Source organism: Echinops telfairi, unplaced genomic scaffold (genome assembly GCF_000313985.2).
Source record: "Echinops telfairi isolate 266 unplaced genomic scaffold, ASM31398v2 ScPeMD7_16;HRSCAF=60, whole genome shotgun sequence".
NCBI lineage: Eukaryota > Metazoa > Chordata > Mammalia > Afrosoricida > Tenrecidae > Echinops > Echinops telfairi.
The window spans coordinates 2,149,754-2,168,594 of record NW_022103913.1 but is presented as its reverse complement, the minus strand read 5'-3'; the positions used below and the strand labels follow the sequence as shown (position 1 = coordinate 2,168,594).

The window sequence follows — 18,841 nt, the reverse complement described above, 5'->3', positions numbered from 1 at the left end:
GCTTGTTTACCTTCACGCCTTTAAGACCCCAGATGCTATATCTCTGGATAGCTCAGATCCATCAGATTTCTTCACCACATTTACTTATGCACCCAATTTGTCTTCTGTGATCATGTCAGGAAGGTCAGCATCATGGAATGCCAGGTTAATAGAACAAAGTGTTCTTGCATTGAGGGAGTGCTTGAGTAGAGGCCCAATGTCTATCTGCTAACTTAAAACTAAACCTATAAATAAATGTACATAGATCTATTTCACCATAGTCATATATAAATATATTTGCATATGTACCTGTCTATATTTTGACGTCTATAAATGCCCGTTGCCTCCTAGTTCGGAAATGAGACTTTCAGTGGTCTTGTCGCAGCCCTCTGAGATCCCTTATACATTGTCACTCTGCATGGCTATCTGTGATTGTACTTGGATATGACATAGCAGGTTAGACAGGACACACTAACAGTAAGAAGTAGCATCTGTCAAGCAAAATATGATGCCGCCTTCAATAATTTTTACTTTTCCATGTGCTGGAGACCCTTCTCTGGGCAAGGAATACAACACCTACATAGCCATGAAGTAGACCTACTCCTTACCCTCCCAGCCTACAGTTTAGCAAACCAAAAAAAAAAAAAAATCAAACTCACTGCCATCAAGTCAAAATGCCTGCTCACCTCAACCCCACTGGGAGGACTAGAACTGCCCCTGTGAGTTTCCTACACTATAGCTGTTTACCAAAGTAGAAAGCCCCATCTTTCTCCAACAGAGCAGTTGGTGGTTCTAAATTCTAACCTTTCAGAGTACAGCCCAACACATAGCTGCTGTGACACTCTTTACAGTTCAGCACGGGGATGGGAATTTATCAAAACATCATAAAGACTAATGAACAATTCAACTAAGAGTTGGGGCAACAAAACATGGTGCTTTGATGATGGACTTTTGTGAAAATATCTAGATAGTAGTTTAGTGTGTGAGTGCATTTGGGGTGGAAACAAATGTTCCCACAAGGTTAAACAGCCCCTAAGTACATCTACATTCAAGCCAGAAGTCCTTGTACATTTTTATTCCACTGAGGCTCAGAACACAATATTTAACATTTTAGCAAATAGTAAGATGTCAAAATAAAGATATCATTTGGTATAGTTGAGAAAATATTTTAACAAAATGTAAGACTTAATGTTGGTCTATAAGGTGACACGCGCAAAAGCTAAGGAATAAATAAAAGATCCACTTGATAGATGCAAAGAAAACACTAGAATTTGCTTGGTTTTATAGTTCTCTATTATCTCCTTTTTTAAAGGAGCTATGGTTTATAAAGTTCTAGTTCACACTTTCTTTATAATGCATATGATATACAAGTAGAAAGGAACTTGCATTTATTTTACAAATAAGTAATCATATATTAGATAAATAATGTTTTTTATGAAGTACATAATCAAATGCTTCTCAAAGGACATGGTAACCATGATAGTTAATTTTGTGTGCCAATTTGGCTAAGTGCTGTCACAGAGTAGTTATTTGCGATTAAATCCATTGAATTGGTGGAGCAGATGACCATCCATGATGGAATATAACATAATGACTTTCTATAATGCAATTTATTGTAATGTAATCAATTCATTAAAGATCTTCCAGCCCTGGTGAATTCCAATCCTAATCACTTCTGAGTAACAAAAAGACCAAAATAGTCACAGGAACACTCCAATAAAGGAAAGGCAAATATCTTGTGAAGATGATCTTTAAGCCAAAAAACCCCAACATACCAAGAAATGCCAGAGGTACCAACAAGGAGCAATGGACACAGTAAGAAGTAGTCAATAGCCAGGTGACTAGGAAGAGGACGGGCATCCTGGTTGTTTATTTCCAAGGAGGTCTGGGATACTTTCTGTGGCTTAAAGCAACGAATATTTCTGAGAACACATTCTCTTCACTCCATAACTTTTCCTTTTATTAAATTCTGCTATGTTACAAAGAGCGCCAGCCCCACTCTCAACCTACCTGTATACTTTCATGTGATCCCTGTCTCCCCTCAACTTCCCCAACCAAGAATGGATGTGCTAGATGTCTTTATTTGTGTTCAAACATACGATACTCCAAGAAATCATTATTACCAACACACATTACACTATTTTGAGTTCTGGTTGCTGTTAGGTGCCTTCAGGCCCATCCTGACTCACACTAACCGTTTGCACAACGGAAGGAAACACTTCCCAGACCTGTGCTGCCCTCACAACTGTTTCATGCTGGAGCCTGTTGTTGCAGCCACTGTGTGGATCCATCCTGTCAGAAGTCTTCCTCTTTGTCATTGCCCTTCCGCTTTACCACAGTTTATCAATGAGACAAGAGAAAATATGACATCCAGCAGGCAAGGGGCACTACTATGGCATTACGTATTTAGGTGGCTTTAAAATACTCTTCTTCTAGATCTCTGCTTGGTTCCCTTCTGACAACTTCCCTTCTTCAGCAAGACCTCTCCTGATGGATCTATCTAAATATGCTCTGCCCCTCATCATCTCATTTTGTTAAACTTATTTTCATAGCACTTGGTTCCTTCAGATATTAGATTAAAAACATTTGTGCTGATTTTACTTTTATCTAGCTCTCCCATACACCCTAAACCCCACTAGCACAGGAACTGTGTTTTGTTCACTGCTGTACTTGCAACACACAAAACAAGTGCCTGTCATAGAGGGAGTGCCCAATAACACCTGCTTGTCAAATCACTAAACAAATTAATAAAGGTCATGCTGTTCAGGGACCAAATTAAAACCTAGTATGCTCCAGAGGTCATCACACAGGCCAACTTTCTTTTTAAAAAGTTGAGCAGGAGTGGAAGAAAACAGCTAAAATAAATACATTTTATACCTACCTATTAAAAACAGATCTCTTAACTCATTTTTAGAATGAAAGTAACTAAGTCTGTCTAAATAGCATCAATCCATTCACTACCAAGCTTGAGATCCTCCAAGACTATTTCATGGTAAGAGTCGAGCATTTTCATAGGAAGAAACACAAAAAGCACTAAGCTTAGTTCTCTATAGAGAAATCATTGACTGTATCTTACAAGTGCTTTCCAATCCCAAACCCTGCCTTATATCAACATGATGCTTGCTATCTTTCAGCATGCCTAAAACAGCCTTAAGGGAGCTATTTCTTTATCTTCCCCAAGAGTGTCCCAATGTTGATGGCACATATTTATCTCCTAGTTCAGGGGTGTCAAACTCAATTAAAATGCAGGCCATTTGGTGCAACAGGCAAGATTCACATGGGCCACATCACGTTTACAAATTTTGTTAAAGTTTTGTTTTGAAGTGAGGATTCAGGAATATGAATAGGATAATTTAAACACTATATAATTGTTTTCATTTAAACATTTATGTTATTTAATGTATTTATGAAACTAAAATTTTTGTTTTTTACCCGAAACTTGCCAGCACTTTCCTCCTACCTAGTTTTCACTTACCGCTTATATTGTGACTGGAAAATATAACAAAGTAACTTTTTACCTTTTTAACCTTTTGGCTATTGGGATCTGTTTACATTAGGTGACACTGAGAGTGGCAGACATATCACTTCCAAATGTCGTCGGAACTGAGTCAGCGCGTTTATACACGTCCACAGGCCCCCAGGAAAGGCACTGGGTCATGTGTAGACTCATCTGCAGTAGTTAAAGGTTAATGAGGGAATTGTGTGTACCTTATTGCCTCCAGCTCCCCTAAGCGCTATTTTCTTCATAACAATTTTTTCTATTTTCATTTTATTTCAGAGCATCGCTAGCCACAAAAAATTAACTCAGGGGCCGCACGTGGCCCACGGGCCACCAGTTTGACACCCCTGTCCTAGTTCAATGTTTCTTTTTGGTCAGTAGCTCCCATTCTAAAAGAGCTTTCCCTCTGGCTTCTGCATCCAGAATATCAAGTAAAGGATAAATAGAGCAAAAATAGTTTACAAATAAATATATCAGGGTTGAAACTCTAAAGCAGAGGAAGTAAAACTTACCATTATGAAAGTGGGACATTGAGTTATTTGTTTAAAGTTAGACAATTATCTGTTTTTATAAGGATGCTCCCACCTCCCAAATATATGATGTAGTCTTACTCTACACCTGTTTGGAAACAGGATTTTCTTTTTTTATGTTAACCAGGCCAGACAGCCTAGGGTGGGACTTCAGTCTGCGCTGAATGCTGGGGTGTAAAGGAGAATACAGACCCAGCATGTAGCTAGACACACACAGGGGGCTCAGGCCCTGTGAAGACAGAACAGTACACATACACGCCCAGGAACACTAAAGATTGGTAGCAGCAATAGAAGGAGAAATAAGCAGAGAAAGACTTTCCCCTAGGGCAAGAATCCTGAATCCAGACTTCTCTACTTCTGAAGTGTGAGAAAATAAACTTCTGTTCATTAAAACCACCCCCTTGGGGTGTTTTTATTACTGTAGGATGAGGTGAATGAGACAAAGGGCTTCTTTAAAATACCTTGAAGTATACAGTAAGCTCATTACTATAATTAATAATAATTCTGATAACCTATCGATAACCTAGTAATTCAATCTTTATTAAAATGTTAGGCAAGGAGCGATTGCTCAGTAGTGAAATTTACCCTCAAATAACTTTCCCTACCAACTAATAGTGTCACTTGTCATATCTGAAGTGGAGACTTGGCAAAAGTTTCACAGCGTATTTAGTTCCTGTTGGCATTTTAGATCATGGTCAACTGATTTATGAATGAAAGGAAGTATAAATTTCATCATGCTGACAACTTTAAAAATTGTACTGTGTCTATAAAACTTTTCCAGCTAAATGGCTTGCTGACACTTCAAATTCAATATAGTAAACACACAGTATGCTACATCAATGATGAATAAATTAATAATGAAATAGATTGTTTCACTTATTCATCAGTTTTAAACCATACTTGTGATTTTTGTTTTCTACAAATCAGCTCCTGCCCTAACGTGCAACTTCTCCATTTCTGCCTCAATGCTGTACTGGGACCACAGGCGCTCAGAGGGAAACAGTAAGGCATTCTCTGCCTTTCTTATCCTAACAGTCATCCCAAGCCCTGCACAGTCTTCCATCAGCTCCTCTGTTATTATCCAACTTTAGATTAATTTACCTCCTTTCTTCCATGCTCTACACTAAACATGGCAGCTTAACTATCCCTTTGCCTTTGTCAACATTGTACTCACAAACTCTTAATGTCTTCCCACTGACTACAAATAGAATTAGCATTGCTCAACCTGGCTTTCGGGGGCATTAGTAATTTAGATCTTATTTATCTTATCTAAATTATCTTCCAGTCCTACTTTTCAGTGTTCTCCATATTTCAACTTATTGGAAATGTTTTTCTTTTCCCTGATTATTCTTTATCTCTTCTCCTACATGCAGATTATGCCTCTTCCTTTGCCTTGAATGCTTGCCCCTCTCCCATTCATTACCCACACAAACACTCTCAAAGTTCTATCAATTAGCCTTCCTGCACATATCTCCTATCATCTCTCACCATAATTATTACCCCTAGTAATAGTGTCCTCTTCTGAGTGTCTGTAATACTCTGCCTTCTTCTTTGATGCCTACTGGGTTATTATTTATTTGTTATAGTTTGCTAGGCCTAGGCACCCTGCCCTGCTACATTTTTCTGTACTGATTGCTGTTTTGCCCTGATTGCCTAGTAAATTTGTTGAAACCATGCCTTACCTCAAAATTATATTTCCGTCCTCTACTAATAGGACTCCTTAGTTCACTTGTTTTGATGAATGAATAGATAAATAAATGATGGAGGGAGCCCCTAATAAAATGTTAAAAAAGAGAAAAAAAAAGAAAACATTAATCAAAAGAAACTAGGAACTATGTTAATGTCAGATGAAGTAAACTTCAAAATTAAAAGAAAAAGTCTTGATGTGATTGAACTATTATAAATGTGAATTATATGCCAACAAAACTGTTCAAAAAATTAAAAAAAAAATGATGGAGAAAGTTCTTTCAGTATCACTCTTCAAAAACACGTTTTGAAATTTCTAGTAAAATAAAATTTAGAAATGTTTAGTAGGCTTCTGGTACCCTTTCCGATTAAATTCCACAATGAATGATAGTTATGAAGTCACTGTGTGATATAATACACTACAAATGTTAAAACCAGTTCAGGGTATCTGGAGATCTACAGAAGAGTTTAATACAAATGGTGTTGGAAGCACTTGAATGAATAACTACAGAGCAACACCTTTAGTTTTATCCTCTTGGAAGTTTGTTTTGATTTCTTCGTATGCTCATACTGTATAGAAGAACACTGTTTTCTTTTTTTTTTTTTTAAACATTTTATTAGGGGCTCATACAACTGTTATCCCAATCCATACACACATCAATTGTGTAAAGCGCATTTGTACATCGTTTCTCAAAACATTTTCTCTCCTCCCAAACCCCCGACATTAGGTCCTCATTTTTCCCCTCCCTCCCTGCTTCCCCCTCCCTCATGAGCCCTTGATAGTTTATAAATGGGTATTTCATCATATCTTGCCCTGTCCGATGTCTCTCTTCACCCTCTTTTCGGTTGTATGTCCCCCAGGGAGGAGGTCACACACAGTTCCATGTAATCGGTTCCCTCTTTCCTACCCATTCTCCCTTTACCCTCCCTGTTTCGCCACTCACACCACTGGTCCTATAGGGCTCATCCGTCCTGGATTCCCTGTATTTTCAGTTCCTATCTGTACCAGTGTACCTCCTCTGGTCTAGCCAGTCTTGCAAGATCGAATTCGAGTCATGGTAGTGGGAGCGGGGAGGAAACCTTTAGGAACTAGAGGAAGATTGTATTTCTCATCATTGTTACATCGCACCCTGACTGGCTCATCTCCTCCCCGAGACCCCGCTGCAAGGGGATCTCCAGTGGCCTACTAATGGGCTTTGGATCTCCACTCCGCACTCCCTCCATCATTCACTATGGTAAGATTTTTTGTTCTGATGATGCCTTACACCTGATCCCTTCGACACCTCGTGGTTGCATAGGCTGGTGTGCTTCTTCCATGTGGGCTTTGTTGCTTCTGAGCTTGATGGCCGCTTGGAAGAACACTGTTTTCAAGTGGAAACATTTTCTTTTCTTTTATACACGTTTATCCATTGAGCGCTGAACAAAATAAGCCCAGCATATGGTATTTACTCAAATTTCTGTATGTCTACACATGGCACATGAGTGCAGTACACTATTGCCTATCTAAATGCCAAGAGTTCTCATAGACTCCAGTCTTATACCATATTATTGGAAAGAATTCATGGAGCCCTCAAGCTCAATTTTGTTTCCAAGCTTGCTGTGGTAGTTACATAATCTGGTGCCAACATGAGACTATTAAGAGTGAAGGAAGGGGTGGAGTTTAGCCTGTCAATCAGGTCACAACTTGATGACCTCATTTGGAGATGATATGGAGATAAATAGCTTGCTGGAGGCAGGACACACACACACAATCCCTGTAAGACATTCCTGTTGGCAAGCCACATGGAGCGATGCTGATGGCAGGCAGGGTCCTGGAGCTGGAGGAGCCAAATGGAGACCCATGCCAACCGGAAATGCTTCCACCATCACTAGATCCACAAGAACGTCCACCCATTGCTTTAGACTTTCCTGCATTTGGCATTATTGCATTTCTGCATGAGTCTGAAGAAGAATTTATAGACTGGTATCGGAAATATGGGCTAATATTGGACTAGATCCGGACTGAGCTGGGATATTTTCTTAATATGGAATTACTCTTTGATATAAAAGTTCTTCCTTATACACATATGAGTGTCCTGGATTTGTTTCTCTAGTCAACCCAAACTAACACTATGCTAACATCTAACAACCCAGAAATACACTTGCTCTTACAAAATCTACCAAGAGCTTGTGACATGGCACAGGAATTCATTCTAGCCATTCCAAATCCTAAAGTAAAGAATTTCATCCAACACCCTAAATGATTACTTTTCTAATTGTTAGTAAAATAAAATTTCTTAACTTCTTACTTTTAGAAACAAAGGCCAACTAACCCCTTAAAATGCAGCATAAAAGGCTCAGCCAGAGTCGGACTGCACAATGACCTCTGAGATGTCGAGTACTAGCTATCTTCCCGTAGCCCTTACAAGTTTCCTCTCTCTTGGCCCGTATCCTCATTTTCTCCTGCCCATGTAACTGTGAAATGTCCCAGATCTCAATCCTAGGCACCCTGCTCTCCTTTTGTGCGTGAAGGCTCTTGCCAAGCCTGTTCTATGTCAGGAATGATGGACTACTCGGGATTTAGGGTCAAATGTGACAGGTCTCTGCTCACATATTTTCTCTATAAAATAACTTATGATCTGTATGTTCCTAATTTAGCTAATACACCTAGTTATTTTAAATGTCCAGAGTGCTAAGACTCCCACTTTCAGGAGTATAATTTTAAAATATGAAAATACTGTACATTTCTCCAGTCATATGTGCTCTTCCAAGGGCTCATACTATATTTATTCATTCATCCATGCACCAACTGTTTACTCAGTGTGACTATGTTCATACCCTGTGATAACCGTTGGATATTCTTTGGTCTTTTAAGAAAAAAAAGATAGCATGATCTGTTAAATGGTTGAAAAGACTTAATACTGCAAAAATATCAATACTGCCCAAAGTAATCTATAGATACAATACAATTCCAGTTCAGATTCCTACATTATCCTTTAAAGAGATAGAAATATTCATGACCGACTTTATATATAAAGAAAAAAGAGACCAGATGAAGAAAGCATTACTAAAGAACAACAATATGAGTCCTCATAGTTCCCTATCTTAAAACCTTCTACACAGTCATAGTTGTTAAAACAGCCTGGCTCTTGTATAATGAAAGACACATAAGCCAAAGGAACAAATTGAAAATTTGGTAAATTCATGCACGTATGGACAGCTGCTCTTTAACAATGTGCCAAAAGGCATTAAATGGGAGATAATTGCTTTCAAAAATGATGCTGGCAAAATTGAATATGTTTTTGAAGAAAAATTAAAGAGGACCCATACCAAAAATAACATACAATATATACAAAAAATAGCTCCCAGTAGATTAAAGACCTAAATATAAAACCAAAAACTATAGACATCATCATTGAGGAAACAAGGACAAAGTTTGGGGTGATAATGTATGATGACACAAAGATCCTACCAGAATCAGTGAGCGCATGCAAAGAGTACAAGACAAACCAAATGACTTCTCAAAACCAGAACGACACTTATGGCCATCAAACATTTTCATCAAAAAAGTAAAAAGATAACCCACAGATGGAAAAAAAAAACACTATTTTAGCCAATGACATCTGAAAAAGGATTACTTGCTAAAATTTTTAGAAAACTTACAACGCTTCAACAAGAAAAAGATTAATAATCCATTTCAAAAATGGTCAGAGGCCATGAACAGACACTTCTCCGAAGATGGTCTCATGGCCAACGAACATGAAGAATTGCTCATGATCATTAGCATGACAGAGATTCAAATAAAAACAATAATTAAAAAAGAGAGCAAACAGCAAATGTTGGTGATGGTGTGGGGAGACTAGAATCCTCATACACTGCTGATGGGAATATGAGATGATGCAACCACTATGGAAAATGGTATGGTGCTGAGTTATAGTCAATTAATATGGCCCATCTAGCCATAATTTCTTAGATGATATTATGATTCTGGACTTTCTACACCTTTGTCTACAAAGATACATTGGTGAGGGCATTCTCTACAATACTTATGGACAGGAACAGGTTAGGATTAAGACTTGACCTTAGAAGAGGACACGAACCAATCACCACCCTCTGTTTCCTTGAGGGTATCTTTGAGTTTATCTTGCAGGTGTGACTAACAACAGAGCCATGGATGAAGGGGAGACAGCACATTGTGTAAGATGTGAAAGGAAAAACAATACTTTATAATTCACCAGGGTCCACGAGAGTGGGAAGATGGGGGAGGTAGGGGAAAAGGAGGAACTACTACCAAGGGCTCAAGCACAAAGAAAAGGCTTTGAAAATGATGATGGCAACATATGCACATATGAGATTGATAAAACTGCTGTATGGACTGTTATGAGACCTGCAAGAGCCCCCATAAAATGATTTTAAAAATTAAAATATCTTAGACATTAAAATATAACCTATCATTTTTGAGGTAAATACATTGGTTCTAACACACATACGCCTATTTCTTAACTGAGCTTTAGTAGAAGCAAGAAGACTTGCTGTCCTTTGTAGACATTTTTGGCTTCTGGTTCTGGTATTGAATTTGGCTCACGTCTGCCTGACCTTTGGATCTAGGACTAAGCAGTACCCATCATTAAGAGACACATTCCTTCCAACTTTCCTGAGTGTCTGTGGGACATTGCAATGAATCACAGAATCCAAGGACATGAAAGAATATACTCAAGGGAGAAATGGGTAGAAAATGGAGCAGAAGAGAATCTTGGAAGTTTTGGACATCTTTAATCTCCAACTACTTAGAGCTAATCAGGCATTAATTCTTCCGAACGAAATTATTACCACAGACACTTCCTTTAAAACTTAGAAATAGAAAACCATCTGACCCTCTAATTGGTATATAGTCTAGAGGATTAAAAACCACAACAAAAATCAATTAATATATGTACAACCATGTACATCACAACACTATTCACTATAGCAAAAAGATAAAAACAATCTAAATGGGTATCAATGGAGTAATGGATAAACAAATTGTGGTACATATACACAGCAGAATTCTATGCAATGCTAAAGAATAACAATGCATCTTCAAAATAGCTAATAACATGACTGAACCTGAAGATATTAAACTGAGTTAATTAGTCACAAAAAGACAAACATTCATGAGGGAATTATTACAAGAGTTATGAAAAGGTTTTTACAATAAAAGAAACATTCTTGATGAGTACCAGGTGAGGAGATGGAATGAGGATAACAATTACTGACTAAAGGGTAGGCCGTTGTTTCAGCCACTGTGTCAATACCTCTCATCAAGGATCTTCCTCTGTTTTGCTGCTCCTCTACATTACCAAGCATGAGGTCCTTTTGCGGGGACTGGTCTCCCCTGACACCCTATCCAACGTTAAGTGAGACAGAGTCTCGCCCTCCTTGCCTCTAAGGAGCATTCGGGTTGTACTCCATCCAGACAAGTGTGTTTGTTCGTTTGGTAGTACATGGTACTTTCAACAATCTTTGACTATACCACAATTCAAATACATCAACTCTCCAGTTTTCCTTATTCAATGTCCAACTTTTATATATGCATGAGTTGAATAATACTATACCTTGGGTCAAGTGCATCTTAGTCCTCAAAAGTAACATCTTGGCTTTTCAACACTTTAAAGAAGTCTTGTGAAGCAAGCAGATTTACACAATCTGTTTTTGGTTTTGCTTTTTATCAATTTTGTCATCAATAGTGATAAATTTGGATAATAGTTCTATTAACTGGACTTCACTGTAGACATTTAGGTAGTATCCTATCACAGACAGCATTGAACTTTAAGATAGATCTTGAAACGTTGTTTTTGATGATGAATGAGAAACCATTATTCTTAAATTTGTCATTCTTCACTTAGTAAACCATATGCTTTGTCTGACTCAAAATGATCAATATCAGAACATGTCACCTCAATGGCTTTATGTATTCCTTTTCATTTTTGAAAACTTCCAATTTTCCTCCATTCACGTTTCATACAGTCTGCATTCTGATTGGTAAGGGATAATTTCAGCTGTTTCTTCTCATTTAGAATCATTCTACACCAGCAAACGAAGGTTCTGAAAGCTTTACTCAATCTGCATTATTATGGTTGACTCTATTTTGAGGAGGTAACTCTTACACAGTCGTATTTTGAATGCCTTCCAACCTATCTGACAGTGTTTTGCTGCTACTAATATGGTTTTCAATGCCTAATTGTTCAGAAGGGGACAACCTATTCCATCTTCATGGTCTATTCTTAGTCTGAAAGTTCTGCTGAAATCTATACACCATGAGTGACCTCAAAATTATTTTAAATACCAGCAGCATATCTTAAAGCATCACAAACACAAATACAAAGATACTCATCTTTAAGTTTGTCATACTCTATCCTAGAACCCTCATATTTTTTCAACCAAAACCTAAGTCTTGAAACTTCTTAGACTCTACATTTCCATTTTCACTATTAAAAAAGAAATAGGTAGGTGCTCTTGATTGAAAGCATGTGAGTTTTCTAGGAGTCTCACCTCTTCTTAACTAGATAACAGAGTCCGGACTCAAGTCTCCAATCCATCCTACTATAATGACCTTTCTAAGTTCAATTCCTTCTGCCCATCTATGGTAGTTAAATGATTTTATGTTAATTTGAATATGTATGGAAGTGTAGGTGTGGAATCCAACATGTCAGTCAGGTCAGCATCTGACTATGCCTCCTTGGGGGTGTGACCTTCTTATAAGAAAGGGAAGCTGAGAAACTCCCATTTTCTCTTTGTCCTTCCATCTTCCTACCGACTGGAACTCTGCCTGCCTCCATAGGCAGCCCTATGTGGACTGACTGACCCAAACAGCTGTCAGCATCCTGCTGTGTTTCCATCGGCCTTGGATCCATGTGATTATTCTGCACACACCAGTCATGATCTTCCTACTTCCTGTTTCATATTTCGGCATCATAGTCTGCAGATATGAGTATGAAGTGGGGAATATGGACTAACATTGGACTTACAGACATGATTGGGATGCCTTCTTGATGTATAAGTACTTCTTGCTACAAAACGTTTTCTTATAGGTATGTGAGTGTTTGTTTCCCCAGACAACTCAATCTAACACAGCTTATTAACAACCTGAAATAAGCAGTAGACACGACCTTGCTTGCTGAATGTAAAGCGGGCTTGAAGTGGAGACTTGAGGCACTTGCTGATGAAGATCAAGGTTTGCACCCTTCGTGTGGATTACAGCTCAACGTAAAGAAACCAAATTTACTTGCATGGGTGAGTGAGTGCTTCCAGAGATACATAAAATATTTCAATTGGTATTTCATGAATTCTGAGAGTCTTGTTTTTGGCTAATGCTTCCAGTGACGCTTGAATTTCTTGCTTCTGTACCATCAGTTCTTGCTCATATGCTGCCTCCTGAAAAGGTTCGATGTAGACTAGTTCTGTTTGGTACAGTGAATACACTATGTATTCTTTCCATCTTCTTTGGATGCTTTCTGCACCACTCAATATTTATACATAACATCTTTCAATATTGCAACTTCAGGCTTGACTTTTTCCTTAAGTTCTTTCAGTTTAAGATATGCTGAGTGTGTTCTTCCTTTTTGGTTTGCTAACTCTGGGGCTGTACACATTTCATTGCCATATTTTACTTTGTCTTCTTGAGCCGCCCTTTGAAATCTTCTGTTGCTCTTTTACTTCATTATTTCTTTTCTGTGTCTTAGCTATTTTACAAATCAGAGCAAGTTTCAGAATTTTTTCTGACATCCACTTTGAGCTTTCCTTTCTTTCTTTTGTTTTTAGTGGCCTTTTGCTTTGTTCATGAGTGATGTTCTTGATGCCACCCCACGGCTCATCAGCTCTTCTGTCATTAGCATTTAATGCATCTCGAGATGGTCTCCAAATTTGGGGAGGATATCCTCAAGGTCCTATTTTGGCTCTAGTGGACTTGTTTTCATTTTCTTCAACTTCAACCTGAATTTTCACATGAGCAATTGGCGATCTGTTCCACAGTCAGCCCCTGGCCTCATTCTAGCTTCTGATATTGAGCTTCTCCATCGTGACTTCCCACAGATGTAGTAAATTTGATTTCTGTGTGTTCCATTTGGAGAAGTCCATGTGCATAGTTACCATTTGTGTTGTTGAAAGGTATTTGCTATGAACAAGTCATGGTCTCACAAAATTCTATCTTGCCATTTCCAGCTTCATTTTATCACCAAGACCATATTTTCCAACTTCTGTTCCTTCCTCTTTTTTTCTAACTTTTGTATTCCAATCACCAATAATTATCAATGCATCTTTATTGCATGTTTGACCAATATCTGACTCAGACCATTGGTAGATTTCTTCAAATTTTATATCACTAGCTTTGGTGGCTAGTGAATAAATCTGAGTAATAGTTTTATTGATTGGATTTCCTGGAAGGCAGATAGATACAATGCTATCACAGACAGCATGGACCTTGAAATGTCCTTTGTCATGATGAATGCAGCACCATTCTTCTTGATTGTGTCAATCCTGGCCTAGTAAACCATGTGACTTGATGATTCAAAATGGCCCATATCAGCCCATTTCTCCATTTTTGTTCATCAAGGCTTAGTATACTGATCTGTATGCATTCCATTTCATTTTTGATGCCTTCCAATTTTCCAATAGCCATACTTTGTATATTACAAGTTCTGATTATTAATTGATGTTTTCAGCTGTTTCTTCTCATTTTGAACTGTGTCCCATCAGCAAATGAAGATTTTGAAGGCTTTAGGCCAGCAGGTTTACTCCATTCATATCACTATAGTCAAATCTACTTTGAGAAAGCAGCTCCTTACCAGTCGTATTTCAAATGCCTTTATATCCAAGGCTCCCATCCTCTGGCACTATCTCTGACAATGTTCTGCTTCCATTCATTTAGCCTTTAGTATCTAGCAATGTTTCAATGTTATGTGTAAGGTTTTCGGTGGTTATGCATAAGGTTTCCTTTGAAGTTGGCAGCGAATTTCTTCTTCGCAGTCTGTTTTTAGTCTTGAAGCTGTTCTGAAACTTGCTCACTTTGTGTGATCCCGCTGACATTTGAAATGCCAGTGACATAGCTTCTAGCATCATAGCAACATATAAGTCGCCACAGTATGACAACTGACAGGGGCAATTAGGTAGTGATGTTAATTTGCCAGCTATGTCATGATGTGATAACCCCCATGAAGTGCTTTGATGTGACAAACCAGTCAGCTGTAAGAGGACTAGGGTGGAATTCAATAGTACCCTATTATTTCAGTCATAGCCATGATTCAATATGAGGGAAACTTCCTTAGGTAATGCCTAGACCTCTTTAAAGTGTTAAAAAGCAAGAATGTTACTTTGAAGACTAAGGTATATGTGTTAGTCTGGGTTGACTAGAGAAACAAATTTATAGGCAGTCATATTTGTGCAAGAAAGAACTTTACATAAAAGAGCAATTTTACATTAAGAAAACATCCCAGCCCCATCCAGATCAAGTCCATAAGTCCAATGTTAGCCTCTATGTCCAATACTAGTCCATGAATTCCTCTTTAGACTCACACAGCCTTGCAATAATGCCGAATGCAGGAATATCACAGGCCAGTGGGTGGAAAATCTTGTGGATCCAGTAGTGGTAGAAGCATCTCAGCACTGGCAGGGGTCTCCACATGACTCCTCCAGCTCCCAGGGCTCTAGCATAGCTCCATGTGTCTTGTTAGAAAGAACGTCTCATAGGGAGTGTGTGTCCTGCCTCTCAGGAGCTATTTATCTCCTAAACACCTCCAAATGAAGTCATCAAGCTGCGACCTGATTGACAGGCTAAACTCCACCCTTTCACTCTTAAGTCTCAAATTGACAACAGATTTTGTAACAACCACAGTATATCTAACTCAAACCATGGCATTTTCAATTGCCTTATATGCATGTGAAAAGTGGATATTGAATGAGGAAGAGTGAAGAAGAATCAATGCATTTGAATTATGGTGCTGCCGAAGAATATTGAAAGTACTGTGGACTTCTGAAAGAATAAACAAATATGTCTTAGAAGTACAGCCAAATATCCCTTGGCAGCAAGGATGGTGAGACTTGAACTCTTGTACTTTGGACATGTCCTCTGGAGAGACCAGTGCTTGGAAAAGGACATCATAAGCTTAGTAAATGAGAGGGGCAATGAAAACAGGAAGACCCTTGACAAGATGCACTGACACAGTAGTTACAACAATGGGCTCAAACATATGAACCATTTTGAGCATGGCACAGAACTGGGCTGCACCCTGTTCTGTTGTAAAGGGGCCACTATGAGTTGGAACTGACTCAATGACAGCTATCAACAACAACAGATTTTGAAAGGAGGCAAAGATATTTCCCAAGTGCCCACAGAAAGAGAAATCCTCCCCTTAGAGCCAAAGCCCTGAATTCAAATTTCTAACCTCCTAAAACTGTGAGAGTATATATCCCCATTTATTAGTCATCCAAATGTAGTATTTCAGTTGTGGATGCCTTAGATACTACAGACAGAGCTCAACCTGTTTGGTAGAATACCACAGTCTATCTTAGAAATGTGGATTAAAAATTGGTATGAGATAAGGAAGAGAAGGACTTCTTAATTTTTCTCCCAGTCCTAAGCAAAAGTAAAATAGAAGAATCTGCTTTAAATTAAAATCTTAAATTGCTAACAGGGTGATTTTATAAATTAATTTATGCTAGGATAGACTATTTTCCATGCAAACAAGAAGGTCAATTGGAAGAGATCCTCCCCCAAAGCAGAAGATCCAGAAGTGACTCCTCATGTTTTTCAGTTTCTGAAACCCAGGATTGATGAACCTATAGGTACAGCAAGTAGAATAAGGGTTTCTGGGGGTACAGTGGTGGGATTGGGGGTGGGGGGAAGGGAGCTGATGTCAAGAAGGAAAAGAATGTTTTAAAACTGATTGTGGTAGCAATTGTACAATACTGTTTTATATGGTTGAATGATGGAATGATATATCTGTATTAACTCCCAATAAAATGGTTTTGAAAAAAAATACATTATTGGATTTGCTTTTTGTGTGCTTTGGTTCACCTCTTTAACTAAGTCTGATTTAGGCTCATGTTATAATTAGTTTGACTTCCTGGAGCCCCCACCATTAGCTAGCAGGAAGTTAATCTAGAAACCTGCTGGTGGAAGATAATGTGAGAAAAAATTACTACAAATTACCCAAAGCATCTTGAATGAGAAAAAAATAACTACCTTAACCACTTTAAAACTGAAAAACATAAAAAAAGGGATATTTTTTAAAGAAAATGAAATCTATATGGGATAAAAGTATTTAAAATGTAATTTATCAAGAAACTGCTCAGCTCTGACCCAGAAGAAACTAGAATAACTCTTTGTTCTTGTATCAGATTATGTGAGAAAACCTTGTTGTACAACTTTTGTCTTAAAAGAATTCACTTATGCTCAGAATGACCAAGGACACACAGGACACCTCAAAAGGCAATTTGGCTTGTTAAAGTTTCCAACCAATAACTGAGAGAGTTCACACGTTTCAATAATAAACCATTTTTTAAAAACATGAATTACTTCGCTTTCTTTTTTTTTTTTTTACTTAGCAACTTTACATGTTTCCTTCCAAATGTATAGGATCCAGCTCAGTTGAGACTGACTGTGTGTCGCTGTAAACAGCCAAGTGGTTGATGTTTGAAAACAACAAGTCACCCTAGATCAAGGCTTTCAAGTGGGAATGTTTTCATCCTCCTCCATTTCCCTTTGACTGAAGGAAGACTTCAACCAAGTAGTTGGTAATAGGTACATTGATACTTCAAATGCACATGTGAAAACATGAAGTATCAAGAAAGATGAAGCCAGTTAAATTATTATTCTCTTTTTACCTAATTTAATTGTGACTTTCAAAACAATTGTACTAAAAATATGTTCCTCAACTCCAAGGAAAAAATATAGCAACTGAACTTATAATAAGAGTATAATTCAAGCTGTTAACCTTTCAGTGAACTTGAAAAAAATAATTGCTTCAACAGTACTTGCTTAAAGGGGAGAGTTTATAATAATTGCTTAAAGGGGAGAGTTTATATCCATGAGGGAGTTTCAAAAAGTTAGTGAACACCAAGAAGTCTTTGAAGTCCCTTCAATATAAGCCCAAATTTTAACAAAACCAACATTGCCAGTGATTTGTGTCTTAAAGCATCCACAGAGTACAGAGTAGAGAGTAGAATTGCCTCACAGGGTTGCAAGGGCTGTAATCTTTATAGCAACCAGAGTGCCACGTCATTCTCCCACGGCTACTCCTGGGTTCAAACTGTAGGCCTTTTGACTAACAGCCTAGCACTTAACCACTTTGTCACTGGGCTCCGTGCATTACCTAGAGTGGGTGGGGACTGTCCAAACTACAGACTGACCGTATAAAGGCTGAGAAATCATCAACACCAGTTAACATCACAGGCCTCACATTAGGAGTAGGTTAATTAAATGTTTGATCAAACATAGTAAACTAACTTTTAAGTTGACTATTTTATATGGCCTGTGGATGGTGTTATAAGTTATATGTTATAACTTATAAGTTATATGTTATAAGTTATAAGTTATATGGCCCTTGGCAAAAAAAAAAAAAAGAAAGCTTTTCATCCCTGCCATAGGTGACACAATAGGATGTGCAAAGGATTTGGGCTGGAGGCTGACATAAAGGGTGACACAAAGAAATATAACATAAAGAAAAGGCTTGGGATTTGCTTCCATTAAGATTATACCTCAGAAAACCCTATGGAGCAGTTCTATTCTGTAACACATTGTATTGGACTTGATGACAACAAACAACAACAACAACAATATATGATGCAATTATATATAGTAGGAGACTAAAATACGTAATTGAACAAGTTCTTACCTTTTCAAGTATAGCATTGCCTTGGTGAGGATTGATGTTGTGCTGGCTTATTTCTCTTTTAAATTTGTATTCATAAACTTGGTCAGTGATATTGACCAACAGAGTTGATGGGCTGAAGGGCAGTTTTCCACAGTCATAGACAGTTCCACTTTCAATATCAGTTGGTGCGGTAACGTATCGTAAAATTAATCCCATTATGAGGCCTAAAATAAAGAATAAAAAGAATTTCAAAGAAGGAAGGCAATTTATAAGGCTCAATATTGGATACTATAAAACATATGATTTTGAATCTGTAGAAG

At 38.0% G+C, this 18,841-nt stretch overlaps 1 protein-coding gene across 1 annotated transcript in view; it reads right to left on the bottom strand.

Annotated features, from left to right (window-relative positions):
* The window catches only part of SLC9A9 (solute carrier family 9 member A9), an 859,212-nt gene that overhangs the window by 819,326 nt on the left and 21,045 nt on the right, over positions 1–18,841 (bottom strand). The window contains exon 2 of the mRNA XM_045287469.1: positions 18,543–18,745. Within this exon, the coding sequence (XP_045143404.1) occupies positions 18,543–18,745 (203 nt within the window). The remainder of the gene's footprint in view (positions 1–18,542; positions 18,746–18,841) is intronic.